The sequence below is a fragment of the Ochotona princeps genome, chromosome 24 (assembly GCF_030435755.1).
Source record: "Ochotona princeps isolate mOchPri1 chromosome 24, mOchPri1.hap1, whole genome shotgun sequence".
NCBI classification, from domain to species: Eukaryota; Metazoa; Chordata; class Mammalia; order Lagomorpha; family Ochotonidae; genus Ochotona; species Ochotona princeps.
In genome coordinates, this window is record NC_080855.1 from 27,881,847 (window position 1) to 27,898,407 (window position 16,561).

Sequence of the window (16,561 nt, forward strand, 5' to 3'; positions counted from 1 at the left end):
GCTTTGGGGGACACATGAGGGTTTCTCTGGATAAATCAACAAAGGCCTAGATGCCGGGCTGCCGGGCCTCCTACGCTCCCAGGCAGCCCTCAAACCTACAATTCCAATACCAAGTCAAGTTAAAATGGTGCCTTCAATTTCCACTACAAAACCCATTGTGACGGCAACTCCATGTTCCTCTTGATAACTTGACACTGTGTGGCCACATCCCCTCCCAGGTGCATGATGGGGCCAGGCATGGCCAGAGGTGCTGCTCAGAACACAGGAGCACCCAGAGTTGAAGCCTGGGACTCCTGACAAGGCACGACACTGTCCACGGGCCCCATGTGCACAGATCTCTTAGATGTGTGCTACTGGGAACCCAAGACCTCAGAGTCGTTCTGACCACAGAGTAGGTACTCATGTATCTGATGTCCCCGGGGAGGGCAGAGCACGCAGGTAACCTTGAAGCCTTGGATCTGTCAATGACTTGATCTTGGACTTGGCAGCCTGCAGCGAGTGTCTTAGCCACCTGCACAGAAGACGCCAGGGGACCTGAGACGGTGGCTCCCCATGAGCAAGGAGAGCCTCCTCCAGGGAAATGCACTTGCAGTCAACTTCAAGAAGAACCAAATACAAACCATAGCCCTGGGCCCCCTCAGAAAACTTTGCCTTCCCAAGCAAATGTGTTTCCCTCCTTCTAATTTGGCTTCAACCCCAAATTGATTACTGGCTCTGACTTGGTAGCAATGGGTACACTATAAAATATCATTGCATTTTTTTCCATTACATTCACGTGCAGGGACTTCATGACTCTCTCAATCCTGACCCCATCCTGGTGGAGGGGTCAGACGATGAGTCCATATTTTACAAATGGGAAAACTGATGTGAGAGCCCAGTCCCTTCACTGCTCGGGGACTGGCCTTAAAAGCCAGGCCTGGACATACCCCAATCCAGGACACAGCTCAGGAACTGGAAGCCACCCTCAACCACTACCACTTGCGCCCTAGTAAAACCACCGCTCAGGACTTGGGTATGCCTTATCACCAGATAAATTTGGTTCTTAGGTGTGCATTGCCCCAAGGTCAGAGATGACATTCCTTCTCTCTACCACTCTCCTCGGTTACAGGGCAGGAGGGATTTCACCTTTTGAGCCCAGGAGAAAGAAGGAGGATGTAGCTGTTAAGTCTGCAAGGAATCACAACCAACAAGAGAGAGAGACAGAGAGGGAAAGAGGGAGGGAGAACTAAGTAGACAAAAAATAATTTCATTATGAAGACAGGAGGCTCCTGGGAAGAAAACCTGGAGATTCCTTTCCAAAGTTGTCCACTGGCTGGACCTGGGAAGGAAAGCGACGGTGTCAGGAGCAGGGGCCCGGAGTCACTTCTTCAGGGCCCCCAGGCTCCTGAGTGCCTCCTGGGCCTGTGACAGCTGCTGCTGCAGCCTCTGGCGGGTGCTCTCATTGGAAGCCCGCTTCAGGAAGCCCTGTGTCTCCTCCACCACGGCGCGGTGGCCAGGGGCATTGTGGAAGAGCCGCACGGCGCGGTCCCCGCAAGAGGCCAGAAACCGACCTGTGATGTCAAAGGTCAAGTCTGTGATGCACTCGCTGTGCACCTGCTGAAAGCACTCCTCCTTCTCGCCCCGCCGTGTGTTGTAGAGATGAATGCTGGTGCCACTGGCCAGGGCCAAGACCTGGGCGTCAGGAGACAGTGCCAGACGGCACGGCATGCTGCTGGCCTCTTCAAAGCGGCCTGTTCTCAGCAGGTAGGGGTCCTGCTGCTTCTTGTATTCCACGTCTGTGTCCCACAGCTTCCACGTACCATCCTTGGAGACTGATGCCATCCTACAGCATAGAGAAATCACAGCTCGAGAGCCCCGACACACACCCTGGGGCAGGGCTGGCTCCAGGATGGCCTGGAGAATGGGGAGGAGGCTCCAGCTAACAAGTCAAGCCTACTTCCTGCTGACAACTAGCACCCCAACCATTCATTCAGAGTTGCAAAAGGCTATTAGGGATGAGGGGCAGCTCTGTGGCACAGTGCATTAAGCTGCTGCCTGCAAGGCTTGTATCCTATATGAGTGCTGGCTTCAGTTCCAGCTGTTCCACTTCTGATCCAGCTCCCTGCTAATGTGTCCAGGAAAGCAGCGGAGTATTGCCCACATGGGAGACCCAGAGGGAGCTCTAGGCTCTGCACCAGCCTTTGCACCCATTTAAGGAGTGTACTAGCAGATGGCAGATCTCTAACTCTGCCTCTCAAACAAATAATTTTTTTTTTAAAGATTTATTCATTTTATTACAGCCAGATATACACAGAGGAGGAGAGACAGAGAGGAAGATCCTCCATCTGATGATTCACTCCCCAAGTGAGCCGCAACGGGCCGGTGCGCGCCGATCCGATGCCGGGAACCTGGAACCTCTTCCGGGTCTCCCACGCAGGTGCAGTGTCCCAATGCATTGGGCCGTCCTCAACTGCTTTCCCAGGCCACAAGCAGGGAGCTGGATGGGAAGTGGAGCTGCCGGGATTAGAACCGGCGCCCACATGGGATCCTGGGGCTTCCAAGGCGAGGACTTTAGCCACTAGGCCACGCCGCCGGGCCCAAACAATTTTTAAAACACAAACAGAAAAACTAGGGGTTGAAGGGACACTGGATTAAGCCATTGCTGGCAATACCGGCAATGGGACACTAGTTCAAATCTAGGCTGCTCCACTTCTGATCCAGCGCCTTGTTAATGTGAAAGGGGAAAGCAGCAAGTGATGGCCCAACTGCATGAGCCCCAACGCTCATTTGAGACTAGGATGGAGTTCTTGGCTCCCGGCTTCAGCCTAACCCAGGCCTGACTTGTGGGCATGCGGGGAGTGACTCAATAAATGGAATCACTCTCAAATTCTGCCTTTCCGATAAATTTAAACAAAAGGCTCAGAGACTGCCGCCAATTCGGTTGCAGACGTGGTGGCTGTGAATTGTCCTGGGAGGGGGATCTGGAGATGTGGGGGTGGGGGACAGCTGAGGAAATACATTACAGGTGAGGAATGACTTCTGGGGAATTTCCATAGACCAGGTCACTACAACTGCAAGTAACTGAGGGGGCTGAGGCCTTGTGGTTTGGAGCTGGAGGACACATGTGGGTCAGACCAGCACACCTGCCCACATAGGATACCTGGTTGGACTAGCTGGCATTGATCACAGCCCACTGACACACATGGAAGGGCTGGGGAGCTTGTCGGACAGGACTAGTTACGGGGTAGGACTAGTCAGGCTGAGCCATGACACTAACTGGCACATGAGAGAACAGGATCTGGGAGCAGATTCTGAGGGGAATTCATGGGTTCATGCTTGTGGGACTGCAATATCTGTTTGCAATACAGCTGTGTGGTGAAGGTCAAGCTGGGCATGACCATGACCACAGAACTCATCAGCTCATAGGAACTGGAATTCAGAGTAGGCTGGGTTGGCCCAAGCTGCAGCACCCAAGAATTGGGTGTGGGGACAGGCCAGGCGGCCATAACATTCATTAGTACTCGCAAAGGCTGAGAACATGCTGCAGTATGCTGGGCAGGGCCCTAGCACCTGCTGACACACATGAGACCCAGGTCTGGGAGCAGGGCTGGTGAAAGAACTTGGGGAACTCCCCTATTAGAGTGTAGCTCCTGCTGGTGAGCATGAAGTATTGGGGCTGGGTGTGGGCTAGGCCAGGCAGGGCTGCTCCACTTTGGGGCAGGTGTGTGGGCTGGGGCTAGGGAGTGAATTGTGTAGGGCCAAACCAAGTTATAGCACACACTGGGATGCATGGAGACCAGGATGTGGTATGGACCTTGGGGGCTAGGCTTTGGTACCTGTCTGTTTGCATTATGCAGAGACAGGAATAGGGCTGGGGCTAGACTGTGGTACCAACCAGTGGAAGTTGGGACTGATTCAGGTCAGGCTGCAGCATCTGATGGCAAAGGCCAAGACAGGGGATGAGCTAGGCTGGGTCGGAGTAACCACTGGCACATGCAAGATCTGGGGCTGGGAGTGGCCTAGATGGGGGGGCTAAGGGGATGCCTCTTCTGGGCTGTGGTTCCCAATGCTGAGTGCAAGAGCTAGAATGGGGGCAGCAAACTGAGCTGGACATCTGTCAGCATGGGTGTGGACTGGGTCTGGAGTGTGCCGGACTGGGCTAGGCTCCAGCATGGGTTGGCGTTTGCGAAAGTCAGAATGAGTATAGGACAGTATGAACTACGTCTTGGTGCCCGCTGAACCATGTGAAAGCTGGATATGGGGGTGGGCTAGGCGGGGCTGGGCTGTAGCACTCCTGGTAAGAGCCAGAATGGGTGTGGGCCTGTTGGGCAAGGCTGCTGTACATGCCAGTGAATGCCAGGACAGGAGGTGGGACAACTCAGACAGGGCCAAACATGAGATCTGTGAGTGAGAGGTGATCTGTTAAGAGGAACTTGAGGAACTCCTCTTTCAGGATGCAGTGTAAGAGCCAAGGCTGGGAACAGCCCTGACCAGGCCAGGTTACATACCCACCAGCATACATGTGGGTCAGGTCAGTTCATAAAAGCCACTGGCAGATCTGAGAACCAGGATGGAGTGAGGACAGGCCAAGTTGGGTTGCAAAACCAGCCAGTTTACATTAGGGCTGGAAGTAGGGGTTGAATTTGTTGGGCTAGGCTGCAGCACCCACCAGTGTGAGCTGGAACTGGGAACAAACCAGGCAGAGCCAGACTATAGTACACACTAGCGAATCCTGAGGTGAGGCAGGCCATACCAAACTGGGCCACAGCACTCAATCCAAGACCCGAGAGGAAGGACCTGGGGGGAGGGGGGGCGTGGCTGCAGGGGCTCCCTTGCTGGGCCACTGTTCCTGCAGGTGAACATGAAAACTGGGACTTGGGGTGGAGCAGGCTGGGTAGGGCTACAACATCTGTTGGCCTGCATATGAGCTGGGTTAGGTGATTGTATCTGGTGGTGCATGCATGACCCAGAGTGAGGACTGGTCAGGCCTTGTCACAACATCAGCTGGCAAGTGCCAGGACTAGGGGCACAGGACAGACCTCAGTACCACCTAGAAAGTACAAGATTCAGGGCTAGAAGTAGGCCTAGTAGAGGAAACTACGGGCACTCCTCTGATGGGCTGCAGCTCCCACTGGTGACCATGAGAATCAGGGCTGGGGGCAGGTCTGGCTGGATAGGGGCAGCACCCACTTGCATTAAGTGTGGGTTCAATAGTGGGGTCAGTCGGGCTGAGCTAGGCTGTAGCACCGATGGGTATGTAGGAGAGCCAAATGGGATGTAGGACCGACTGGACCAGTCTGCTGCACATGCTAGCATGCACAAGACTGGGAATGCCAGGCTAGGAATGGGCCTGGTAAGGGTTATGGGAGTCACTCTAACTAAGTTGCAGCTCCCACTGGCATGCATGAGGGCAAGGTGTGTGGTGGCAGGTTTAGACTGGGCCACAACATCTGTTGGTTTGTGTATGAGATGGGGCTGGAGACAGAATTGACTCAGCAACTACAACCATCAGTGTATGTGTAGGCTGATGTGGGTGGTGGACTGAGCCAGACCCTGCCCTGGCTGAAACACACGAGAAGGAATCAGGTCTGGGGTCACCTCTGGTGAGGTTTCTTTAGGCGCACCCCCCAACCAGACCACTGGTCTCAAAACTCCGACTATGGGGAAATCACAGGATCTGTGGTCTGACATTGGAATGCATGTGTCAGTGCTGGGCCTCCTTGGTTGCTGAAGCCTGTGCAGCTAACAGCACAGCCAGATGCACACAGGGGATCTGGCAGTTCACCGAGGCCTACAGAGGACATCTAGTACCACAGTAAAGGATGGAGGGTAGAACAAACTGGACAGCTCTCCTGGCCCAGCTTTGACAGCAAGTATCTGGGCTAGCGGAGACTCTAAGGTGGACTATGTCAGCCAATGGACCGTGGAAGGATTTCCTCAACCTTGGAATAATGAAATCAACAGCATCTCAGAACTGTCAAAAAGCCAAGTACTTAAGCAGTACCCTTGTAACATGTTCCACATTGGGGACCCTAGGATGACATCGAGTGGCCGCCCCCCCATCCCAGGTTCTGAAGCAGTTAGGCGGCTGGGAACAGACCTCCCCTCTCCCCCGCCCCCTTCCCCCAGATACAGGAAGAAAAAAATGAAAGCAACTGTGTCATCAACTTTCCCCCATTCCATAACCCTTCCTAACCACCAGGGTTCACATGGGCATGCATCCTTCTCAACTATGTGAACATCAAAAATAAAGTAAATTTAAAATAAATAACAATAATAAGTCAAAAGCGGGAGCGCTGCAGGGGCCGCTACGTGAGGAGAACGCAGGGTGCAGTGACTCACCTGCGCGAGTCGCTGGAGAAAGCGAAGGCGTGGATGGCCGCAGAGTGGCCCTTCAGCTCGAAGGCACGCACCACCTCCTGGAAGTCCCCCTTTTTGCCAAAACAGACTTCCCAGACCTTCACATCCGGAGTGAAGCCACACGAGGCCACAAACCTGCCAGACAAGCCCAGAGCCTTTCAAATGGAAGGGCATCTTGTTCCTGAACCCCTGAAATCTCCTTCCTGAACTGACACATTCTTATCAAAATTAACACTGGTATATCCTTTAAAAGTGCTTTCCTGGAGCCAGCACTGTGGTGCAGTGAGTTAAGTCACTACCTGTAATGCTGGTGCCCCAAACCGGTGCTGATTTTGAATTCTGGCTACTCCACTTCTGATCCAGCTCCCTGCTAATGCACCTGGGAAAGCAGAACATGGCACATGTCCTTGGCTTCCTGCCACCCCTGTGGAAGACGCAGATGGTCCAGCCTGGGTTGTTACAGCCATTTGGGGAGTGACGCAACTAGATGGAAGTTCTCTCTCTGTAACTCTGCCTTCTTCAATAAATACATATTTTTAAAGTACATTTCTTTTTTAAATTTTCTATTTAATATTTATTTATTTTTATTGGAAAGTCAGATATAGAGAGGAGGAGAGACAGAGAGGAAGATTTCCCATCCCCTGATTCACTCCCCAAGTGGCCACAATGGCCGGAGCTGCGCTGAACTGAAGCCAGGAGCCAGGAACCTCTTCCAGGTCTCCCACGTGGGTGCAGGGTCCCAGGGCCTTTGGGCCGTCCTTGACTGCTTTCCCAGGCCACAAGCAGGGAGCACTGGATAGGAAGTGGGACAGCCAGGGTTAGAACCAGTGGCCGTATGGAATCCCAGTGCATGCAAGATGAGGACTTTAGCCACGAGGCTACCGCACAAGGCCCTAAAGTGCATTTCTATTCCCGACCTCAGTTCATTCTTACAGCCTTGCTCTAAGACAACAGTCCTACTCCACCATTCCCACCATGCCTTTGTTAAAAATGGCAGACTTGGAGCCCGGCGCCATAGCATAGTGCTACAGTCCTCACCTTGCACGCCGGGATCCCATGTTGGCGCCAGTTCTAATCCTAGTGGCCTCCCTTCCCATCCAGCTCCCTGCTTGTGACCTGGGAAAGCAGTCGAGGACGGCCCAAAGCTTTGGGACCCTGCACCCGTGTGGGAGACCTGGAGGAAGTTCGTGGCTCCTGGCCTCGGATCGGCACAGCACCAGCCGTTGCACTCACTCAGGGAGTGAATCATCGGACAGAAGATCTTGCTCTCTGTCTCTCCTCCTCTCTGTATATCTGACTTTGTAATAAAAATAAATAAATCTTTAGAAACTGGCAGCAATTCAGAACTGTTGAACTATCAAAACCACTTGAGCAATGCCCTCGGAGCATGTCCCACGTCGGGGACCCTAGGATGGGTGGGAGGCTGGGAGAGGTTTCTCCCTTTATCTCCTCCATTATCTCAGATACAGAAAAAAAAAAATGTAGAAACAATGGTCTTACCCACTTTCCTGTAGCTCTTGACCTGTTGTGCCCTAATCAACTATGTAAAGATTATATAAAACATAACATAATTATAGAATTAAATATAAATATAAAATAATATTAAAAAAATAAAAATTTAAAAAGAGAAAGAAGAAAAAGCAGACTTGCGACCGGAAGACTTGGGGCAGTTCCCATGCAACCCCCGTACCCCTTCACCAACAGTGGCAGGGCTGGGCCTTGCTGCTGGGCCCCCTGTCTGCCCAGCGGGCAATCTCTGTGGTGTCCTGGCCCATCTAGCCTCAGCCTCTCCTCCCCCGACCCATCTTCCTCCTCCCTCACCTGCCGCAAGGGGATATAGCAGCGTGGGTGTTGTTCATCTGGTTGGTGTTGATGGTGGAAAGCACGCGGCCCTTCAGATTCCAGATGATCACAGTCGTGTCATTGGAGGCCGTCATAATGAACTTCCCTGGGAAAAGCAGGGACAGACACCCGAGCTGAGGACCATGACCTCATCTACTCACATCCTCTCAGGAGACACGGAGGCCGCCTCTCCTCCTCTCCCAGGCCAGACTATGGCTCTTCTCTGCCTCCCCTGCATACTTGCTGTGGCTCCCAAGACTACAGGGAAACAAAACACAGAGCCCAGATATGGACCTAGGCGCCCAAGCCAGACTTGAGAGGGGAGAGGTACTGTCCTGTGCCCACCTTCTCAGCATATCTCACCTGTGCCCGCAATGCCAATGCTAATGACAGGTGCCTTGTGCTTTTTCGGGAAGTCCTCTGGGGTGGCTGTGAAGGTGTAGCCTCCATCCTCTCGTTTGCACATCTTGAAGACACGCAGGGTGTCCCCGTTGGCCAGCCAGACAATGAAGGCTCTAGAGACAGGCAGTAGGTCAATCACTCCACCCACTGGACATACACACCTACATGCTCAGGCCTGAGGATGGGGTGCTGGGGAACATCAGGATGGACTCTACAATCTAGCCTTACCCTGTGATTTAAAACCTCTTAAAATTCCTACGGGAAGCCAGTGCTTTGGCACAATTGCCTAATCCTCGCTTTGCATGTGCTGGGATCCCACAGGGGCACTGGTTCATGCCTGGTGGCTCCACCTTCCACACAGCTCCCTGCTTGTGGTCTGAGAAAGCAGCAGAGGATGGCCCAAAGCCTTGGGACTCTGCACGCACATGGGAGACCCAGAGGAGGCTCCTGGCTCCCGTCTTTGGATAGGCTCAATTCTGGATGTTTTGGCCACTTGGGGAACAAGCCAGCAGATGGAGGATCTTTCCCTCTCTGTCTCTCCTTCTTTCTGTAAATCTGCCTCTTTTCCAATAAAAATAAATCTCAAAAAAAAATTTTTTTTTTAATTCCTCCATAGGAAAACTCCCCATAGCTTTTGGCTGCCTCCACCAAGCCCTATGCAACAAGTACTTGGCACTTCTGGGTACCAAGAGCTCATCCTGCTGTGTCAGGAGCCTTGAGCTTGTGCAAGCTATCTAGTTGCCCGTATGGCCCCTGCCCCTCTCCCAGGGAGACCCCAGGAACCTGTCCATTCGAACCCTAACCAGACCTGGGCAAGCCGCCAGCAAAGGCCGGGCTCCGCCCCGTCCCACCTGCAGTCAGGGCTGAAGCGCACCAAAGTGGCGTGGTCCAGCTCCACGTTGGCTCTCAGGCTGCGGTGCTCCCGCTGCAGGAAATCCTTGGTGCTCCACAGGCGGACGGTGCGGTCATCCGAGCAGGTGGCCAGGTACTTGCCGTTACTGCTGAAGTCCATGCAAGAGATGTTCCCGCTGTGGCTCTGGGGGATCAAGGGAAGGAGGTACAGGAAGTGTGAGCGGAAACCTAGGGTAGCCCAAACCCTGGAGGTATGGGGCCTGGATTCACCCCAAAATTGAGGATGGGCACAGGCCGAGCTGTGGCCTGTCACGCACCTTCAGGGCGGCAGCCAGCAGGCGGTGGCTAAAGTTGTGTTGCTGAGGTTTCTCCTTGCGAATCCGCTGGCTCTGCTTTTGCTTCTTGGAGCCCGAGGACTTGTCGGGGGGAAGGCCATTTGCTTTTGGCCCTGCAGGTTAGAAGGGCCCCATTCACCTGCTATCCACTCCGTCCTAAGCACCTCCCAACCCCCACCTATGACTGGCCACTGGGTGGCCAGACCAGCAAGAGAAGAACCAGATACGGCCATGGCTTTTGACAGTGCGATAAAGCAGATAAAGACAGCTGCTTAGGAACTCAGGGCCCAGTTTCCGTTTCTGCTCTTGTTTTATTTGAGAGGAAGACACAGAGAGAGAGAGAGAGCGAGAGAGAGAGAGACAGACAGAGACAGACAGAGACAGATAACTTCCATTGGCTGGGCCCAAGGCTGGGCCACGTTGAAACTGCAAGCCTGGAATTCCAGGTCTGTCTCTCCCACAGGGGTAGCAAGGACCCAAGCACTTGGGGGTGGTCATCTTCCCCTACTTGGCCAACACCCTTAGCAGAGAGCTGCTCAAACGAGCACCTCTGTGGGATGCCAGTGACATAGGCAGAGGCTTAATTCAACAGTGCCCACCATGGGTGTTTGGATTCTTTACTTTGCCAGTAAGGGATGTTGAGGAGGCTGCTACAGATGCAGATCTCCTCAATGCAAATGACAGCAGAGGGAAGCGTGGCTCCTGGGCCAGACACCAGTGCACTGGCCTTGAAGTGCACCTTATCCAGCGGCCTTGGCCTTGGGGGTGTTACTACATGGCTCCGGCCTGGGTTCCTCCCGCTTCAGCAGCTTAAGGGAATCGGATAACACACAGAAAGTGACAACCGGAGAGCACGAAAACTTCAAGGGGAGGCGAACCCAGAAAGAACCCAGACATGGCACCACGTTCACACTATGTGTGGCATCCAGCTGGGGTACATGAAACATCTGAGGGGCTGGCTAGACACAAAGCCGACGGAGAAGGAATTAGAAAAACTGGGGCGTCCGGCTGGCATGCAAAGGGAGTCGCTAGCTGGACTCCACTTGTAGGCAGACCCCCACCCTCCGCTGATCCTGACCCTGGAGTCTTTCCAAAGTGCTGTCGGGCTGGAGGGTGGCCTGTCCCGCCGGGAGTGTCCGCAGGGGCTCAGCTTGGGCCCACTCTGCATCTTGGCCCCACTCTGCCTCCCGAAGGCCGGGGTCCCCCTTTCTGGGAAGGCTTTCAGAGACAACTGCCCTTTGCCCGTGCCTTAGGGCTCCCAACTTTACAGCCTGTAGACTTACACACTGCACACGCGCTTCCAAGAAAAAGCCAGCCCCCTCCACCTCGGCCACACCACCCCCAAAACCTATCTCAAGAGTAACGGGGGTGGGGGGGCGTGTTGCACACCGGGCTCCGAGGAGGGCTCGCCTTCAATGGCCGATCCCCACCCTCTGAAGTCATCCCCACCAGAGCACGATAAAAGGAGTTCACAGCGCCCTCGGGTGAGCCCCACGGCGGCACCTCGTCCCCGCAGAGACGCCCATCTCCTCAGAGGAGGAACTGGGGTCCCCGGGAGTCGCTCCCTGGCCCGCCCCACAGCTCCGACCACGCGGAGCAGCCCCTCTTCTCGCCCCGGCCCGGCCCCACTTACGGGCGGATGGGCCGCACCTCTCCTCCTCGGCGCGCAGCCACCCCCGCGCTACCGCCGCCGTCGCCATCAGGGCCAGCAACCCCACCAACAGGGACAACCCCATTAACTCCGGGATGTGCGGCAGCTCCATGTCGGAGACGCGTCTCTGCCACCTCAGCCGGCCACAACACGGGAGTGCGCACGTCTCGGCGGGGCCGCGCTCGCACGCGTGGGTGGGGCTTGACTGGTATGACGCCTCGGGAGGCGGGGCCTGGCCGTTACGGCTCCTCGAGGGGCGGAGTCTGACCGTTACGGCCGCTCGAGGGGCGTGGTCTGGCCGTTAGGGCGCCTCGGGAGGCGGGGCCTGGCCGTTACGGCTCCTCGAGGGGCGGGGTCTGACCGTTACGGCCCCTCGAGGGGCGGGATCTGGCCGTTAGGGCGCCTCGGGAGGCGGGGTCTGACCGTTACGGCCCCTCGAGGGGCGGGGTCTGGCCGTTAGGGCGCCTTGATGGGCGGAGCCTGGTCCTTACCACACCTCGAGGGGCGGGGCCTGGATGATGATGCTTTTTGGCTCGCAACGCGGGAAAGCGAGAGGTAGGCGCTCTTGAATAACTTACTGGTCATAGGTTATTAAAGGCTTTCTTTCAGCCGTTACACGTTGGGTCCTTTCCCAAAAAGGCCTAGTGGAGATTTTCACTCTGTTCTAGTAGGTGAAAAAGTTTAACCTTAAAAAAGAAAAACAACTTTTGGGCCCCGCGCAATGGTGCAATGGCTAAATCCTCATCTTGCAAGCTCCGGGATGCCGTTTTGTGTCTCAGCAGCTCCACTTCCCATTCAACTCCCTACCTGTGGCCTGGAAAAGCAATCGAGGACAGCTCAAAGCTTTGGGACCCTGCACCTGCGTTGGAGACCTGGAGAAGGCTCCTGGCTTCGGATCTGCTCATATCCAGCTCAGTTCAAACCATTAGGAGAGAAAACCAGCAGATGGAAAATCTCTCTTTTCTCTCTGTAAAAATCTACCTTTCCAATAAAAATAAGTCTTCAAATGGAAGATTGATGGAAAATTCTTTTCCTCTAAGTCTTCCTTTCAAATAAGTATTTTTTTAAAAGATCTTTCACCCAATAATTCTCTCCCCCAAATCCCACAACAGCCAGAATTGCATAAGGCTGAAGCCAGGAGCTTAACGCAAGTCACCCATGCGGGTGGCAGAATCTCAAATATCTGGGCCATCTTTCTGTTGCTTTCTCGCACTATAAGCAGGGAGCTGCATTTCAAGTGGAACAGCTGGGACACAGAAACCCATATGTGATGCTGGCTTTGCAGGTGGCAGTTGTAATGGCCATGCCACAACTACTGCCCCTATGTCTTTAAAGGGTGTTACTCTGAAAGATGAATGGATGGAACCTGAATTATTAGGCATGTTGTCTGGAGAAGGGATCTTCCCAACAACTGGGCTTGAAGCCTCCCATCCCTGCAGAGGAGGCTGGCTCTCCAGCCTGCCAGCTGTTAGAAGGGCCCTGTGAGACAGGTTGCCAGGTGGGGGTGGTGGGGTAGGGGACAACTGAGTGACAGCCAGACACACCCGCAGTCTCGAGGAGGAAACACATCTGGTCCCAGAGCAGCCTCACTTCCTTCCTTTTGTCCTCTGTGGGGGAACTTAGCATTGAGTCATCTGGAGGCAAGAGGGAGGGGTCAGATCCAGAACATCCCCCTCTAACTTGGCTGTTTAGAAATGAAGGCACAAAGCCTGGCACGGTGGCCTAGTGGCTAAAGTCCTCGCCTTGAATGCAACAGGATCCCATGTGGACACCAGTTCTAATCCTGGCAGCCAAGATTCCCATCCAGCTCCCTGCTTGTGGCCTGGGAAAGCAGTGGAGGACAGCCCAAAGCCTTGGGATCCTGCATCTTTGTGGGAGACCCGGAAGAAGCCCCTGACTCCTGGCTTCGGATCAGCTCAGCTCTGGCCATTGTGGTCACTTGGGGAGTGAATCGACAGACAGAAGATCTTCGTCTTTGTCTCTTCCTCTTGTCTGTATATCTGACTTTGCAATAAAAATAAATAAATCTTTAAAAAAATATATAATGAATTGTGTTCACCATGAGCACCTCTGAAAGATTTAGTTTTCCTATGAGTGACAGTGACAGATCTTCCATCTGTTAGTTCACTTCTCAGATGATTTTAACTACCAGGGCAGGGCCAGGTAGAAGCCCAGAGCAGGGAACTCTAGCATGGTCTTGCATGTGGATGGTAGGGGCACTTGGGCCACCCTCCACTGCTTTCCCAGGCATATGAGCAGGGAGCTGGATCAGAAGCGGTACGGCCAGGACTTGAACCAGCACTCTAACACAGGATGCCAGTCTCACTAGTGGAGGCTTGATCCCCTGCACCACAACACCTGCCGCTTCAAACATTCTACATCCTGAAGTTTGGCATCTCCCTATGTCACACTCCTGTCCCAGAGTTTCAGGGAACTGACCCTGTCTAGGAAGGTAAGTGACTTTCCCAGAGCCCCATAGGTGCAGAGTGAACCCATGGACAAGTGCAGGTGTGTCTGGTTGTAACCCAGGGATGTAAGGCAAGGAAAAAAAAAAAAGCCATTCTCCTTTTTAAAAGATGAGTTGGTTGAAAGGCAGAGTGATGGAACCAACATCGCAGCATGCACGCAACACTGGCATCCTATATGGGTACCACCTCATGCTCCCAGCTGCTCTACTTCCCATCCAGGTCCCTGCAACAGAGACTTGCTCTCAGATGTCTCGGTTCCTGACACCCCACCTAGGAAATATAGATGCAGCTCCTGACTCCTGGATTCAACCTGGCCAGGCTGTGGCCATTTAGGGGAGTGAACCAATGGATGGAAGATCTCTGTCTCTCCTTTTCTCTCTGTCACTCTGACCTTCAAAACTTAAAACTTAAATCATACAAGAAAAAAGAGTGAGGGAGAGACAGAGATCTTCCACCTACTGGTTCACTTCCCACATGACTACAGTGGCCAGCGCTGGGCCCGCTCACGTCAAGAGCCTGGAAGTCCATCTGGGTCTCCTATGTGTTTGATGGGGACCCAAGCCTTTGGGCCTTCTTCCACTGCTTTCCCAGGCAAATTAGCAGAGGGCTGAACGGGAAGCAGAACAGCTGGGACTGGAGCTGTCACTCTGATATATGATGCCGCATCACAAGCAGCAGCTTAACACGCTGCACTGCCATGTGGGCCTCAGGTAGCCATTCCTTCTACAGTTCTGTCTCAACTATAAAATTCAAATCTGTGAGTTCAGAGAACTTGTATAGTGGCTTTTTGTGGGTGATGTAATGGAATAATAATTATTTTTAATAATTCTTTTTTTTAAAAAAAGATTTATTTATTTGTATTGGAAAAGCAGATATACAGAGAAGAAGAGAAACAGAGAGAGGAAGATCTTTCATCTGATGGTTCACTCCCCAAGTGGTCACAACGGCAGGAGCTGAGCCTATCCAAAGCTAGGAGCCAGGAACTTCTGGGTCTCCCACGCAGATACAGGTGCAGGGTTCCAAGGCTTTGGGCCATTCTAGACTACTTTCCCAGGCCACAAGCAGGGAGCTGGAAGGGAATCGGGGACACGAACCCATGTGGGATCCAGGTACGTGCAAGGCGAGAATTTTAACCACTAGGCTACCACACTGGGCCCTTTTAAAAATTTGAGTGACAGAGACAGCAGGCATGCCCCCTTAATGACTCACTCCTCACGTGATCACAACAGTCAAGAGATGGGGCACACTTTAGCTGGGAGCCAGGAAACTCCATCTGGGTCTCCAGCTGGGTGGCAGGGACCTAAGCACTTGAGCCATCACTGTGGCGTCCCTGATTCTGCATTAGCAGGAAGTTGGACCCAAGACTCAGGCACTTGACCTTGGGACACAGGTGTCTTACCCACCAGTTTAACACCTGACCACACTCAGGGATTCAGATCTGAATGGGACAGACCAGATCTGGTCATGAAGGTTTTCTTTGAAGTCCCTCGCTAAGTTATTCAAATGTGGGCTCTGTGTGATGGCTCAGTGGCTAAATCCTTACCTTGCAAGCACAGGATCCTATATGGGCACCAGTTTATGTCCCAGCTGCTCCACTTCCCACCCAATTCCCTGCTTATGGCTTGGGAGAGCAGCAGAGGATGGTTCAAGGCTTTGAGTCCTTCCTCCCGCATGGGAGACCCAGAAGACACTCCTGGCTCTTGGCTTCAGATCAGCTCAGCTCTGGCCATTACAACCATCTGGGGAGTGAAGCAGTAGATGGAAGATCTTTGTCTATGATCTCCTTTTCTCCATAAATCGATTTGCTTTTCCAATAAAAACCAATCTTTATTCTTTAAAAAGTTTTTCAAATGCACCTGTATGCAAGGAACAGATATAGGAGATACATGGGAGCTCAGATACAAGGTGACATTCTGTGGGACTGAGGTGGTGGCGGAGCAGGTGCATACTGAGGTCATTGGCAGGGCCCTAGGCAGAGCAGACAGCCCAGAGCAGCAGGGATGAAGGGAGGAACTGAAGACAACAGCTTCCTGCTTGCGCAAGTGTCTGGGTGGTGGTGCCCAGCCCTGGTGGGTGGGGAGGGCAGACAGGACCAAGTTCAAGGGGCCAGCCAGGGAAACAACCACAGAGTTAAGGGAGCTGTGGAAGATTTGGAGGAAGGTATCAGGGCGGGTGGCTAGTGGACATGCAGCTGTGTGGCTCTGGGGAGACAGCAGGAAGACATAGAGGGGGTCGTCCATGCCCTCAGGGGCTGAGGTTTCCACAGTAGGGACTGGGAAGGCCCTCACCCATCAGGCAAGAGGAAGGAGGGCTCTCAGAATCCTGAATCTCCAGGGAAAGAGTGGCTCACGAGGGATGCCATGCGGACTGGTGTTTGGAGCAGCAGTTAAATCATCTCTACATGGGGGCGTCTGGTGCCCGCCCCTCCACTTCTGATGTAGTTTCTTGTAAATAAATGTGTAACATGGGAGGTGGCAGGAGTGATCCAGTGGTTAGAAGAGATTCTCTCTCCCTCTCTGTCCCCACCTCCTTCTCACCTCCCTTCAAATAAAATGGAATAGAGTCCAGTGCTGTGGTGGAGTAGGATAAGCATCAGCCTGTGGCTCTGGCATGCCAGCTGCCCTACTTCCATTCCAACTCTCTGCTTAATGGCCTAGGGAAGCAGCAGAATA

General features: G+C 53.5%; 1 protein-coding gene across 2 annotated transcripts; it reads right to left on the minus strand.

Moving 5' to 3' along the window:
• Positions 1 to 1,226: 1,226 nt before the first annotated feature.
• TBL2 (transducin beta like 2) lies at positions 1,227 to 11,675 on the minus strand. 2 transcript variants are annotated; one of them, XM_004586994.2, is made up of 7 exons: positions 11,404 to 11,675; positions 9,753 to 9,883; positions 9,435 to 9,619; positions 8,545 to 8,696; positions 8,161 to 8,287; positions 6,322 to 6,474; positions 1,227 to 1,822 (listed from the first exon to the last, which is right to left on the minus strand). In XM_004586994.2, exons 1-7 carry the CDS (start codon positions 11,531 to 11,533, stop codon positions 1,360 to 1,362), a joined length of 1,341 nt encoding a protein of 446 aa, XP_004587051.2. In that variant the 5' UTR covers positions 11,534 to 11,675; the 3' UTR covers positions 1,227 to 1,359. The 2 variants fall into 2 exon arrangements, with proteins under 2 accessions (XP_004587051.2, XP_058536710.1); XM_058680727.1 differs by lacking the exons at positions 9,753 to 9,883; positions 11,404 to 11,675 and having other exon boundaries at positions 9,458 to 9,596.
• Between the last annotated feature and the right edge of the window lie 4,886 nt (positions 11,676 to 16,561).

Excerpts from the sequence above, each read along its gene's own strand:
- TBL2 (XM_004586994.2), bottom strand. The coding sequence starts at position 11,533 with ATGGAGCTGCCGCACATCCCGGAGTTAATGGGGTTGTCCCTGTTGGTG. Across the intron at positions 9,620-9,752 it reads TGCTGGCTGCCGCCCTGAAG|AGCCACAGCGGGAACATCTC; the intron begins GTGCGTGACAGG and ends TTGATCCCCCAG. Across the intron at positions 1,823-6,321 it reads TTCTCCAGCGACTCGCGCAG|GATGGCATCAGTCTCCAAGG; the intron begins GTGAGTCACTGC and ends TCTATGCTGTAG.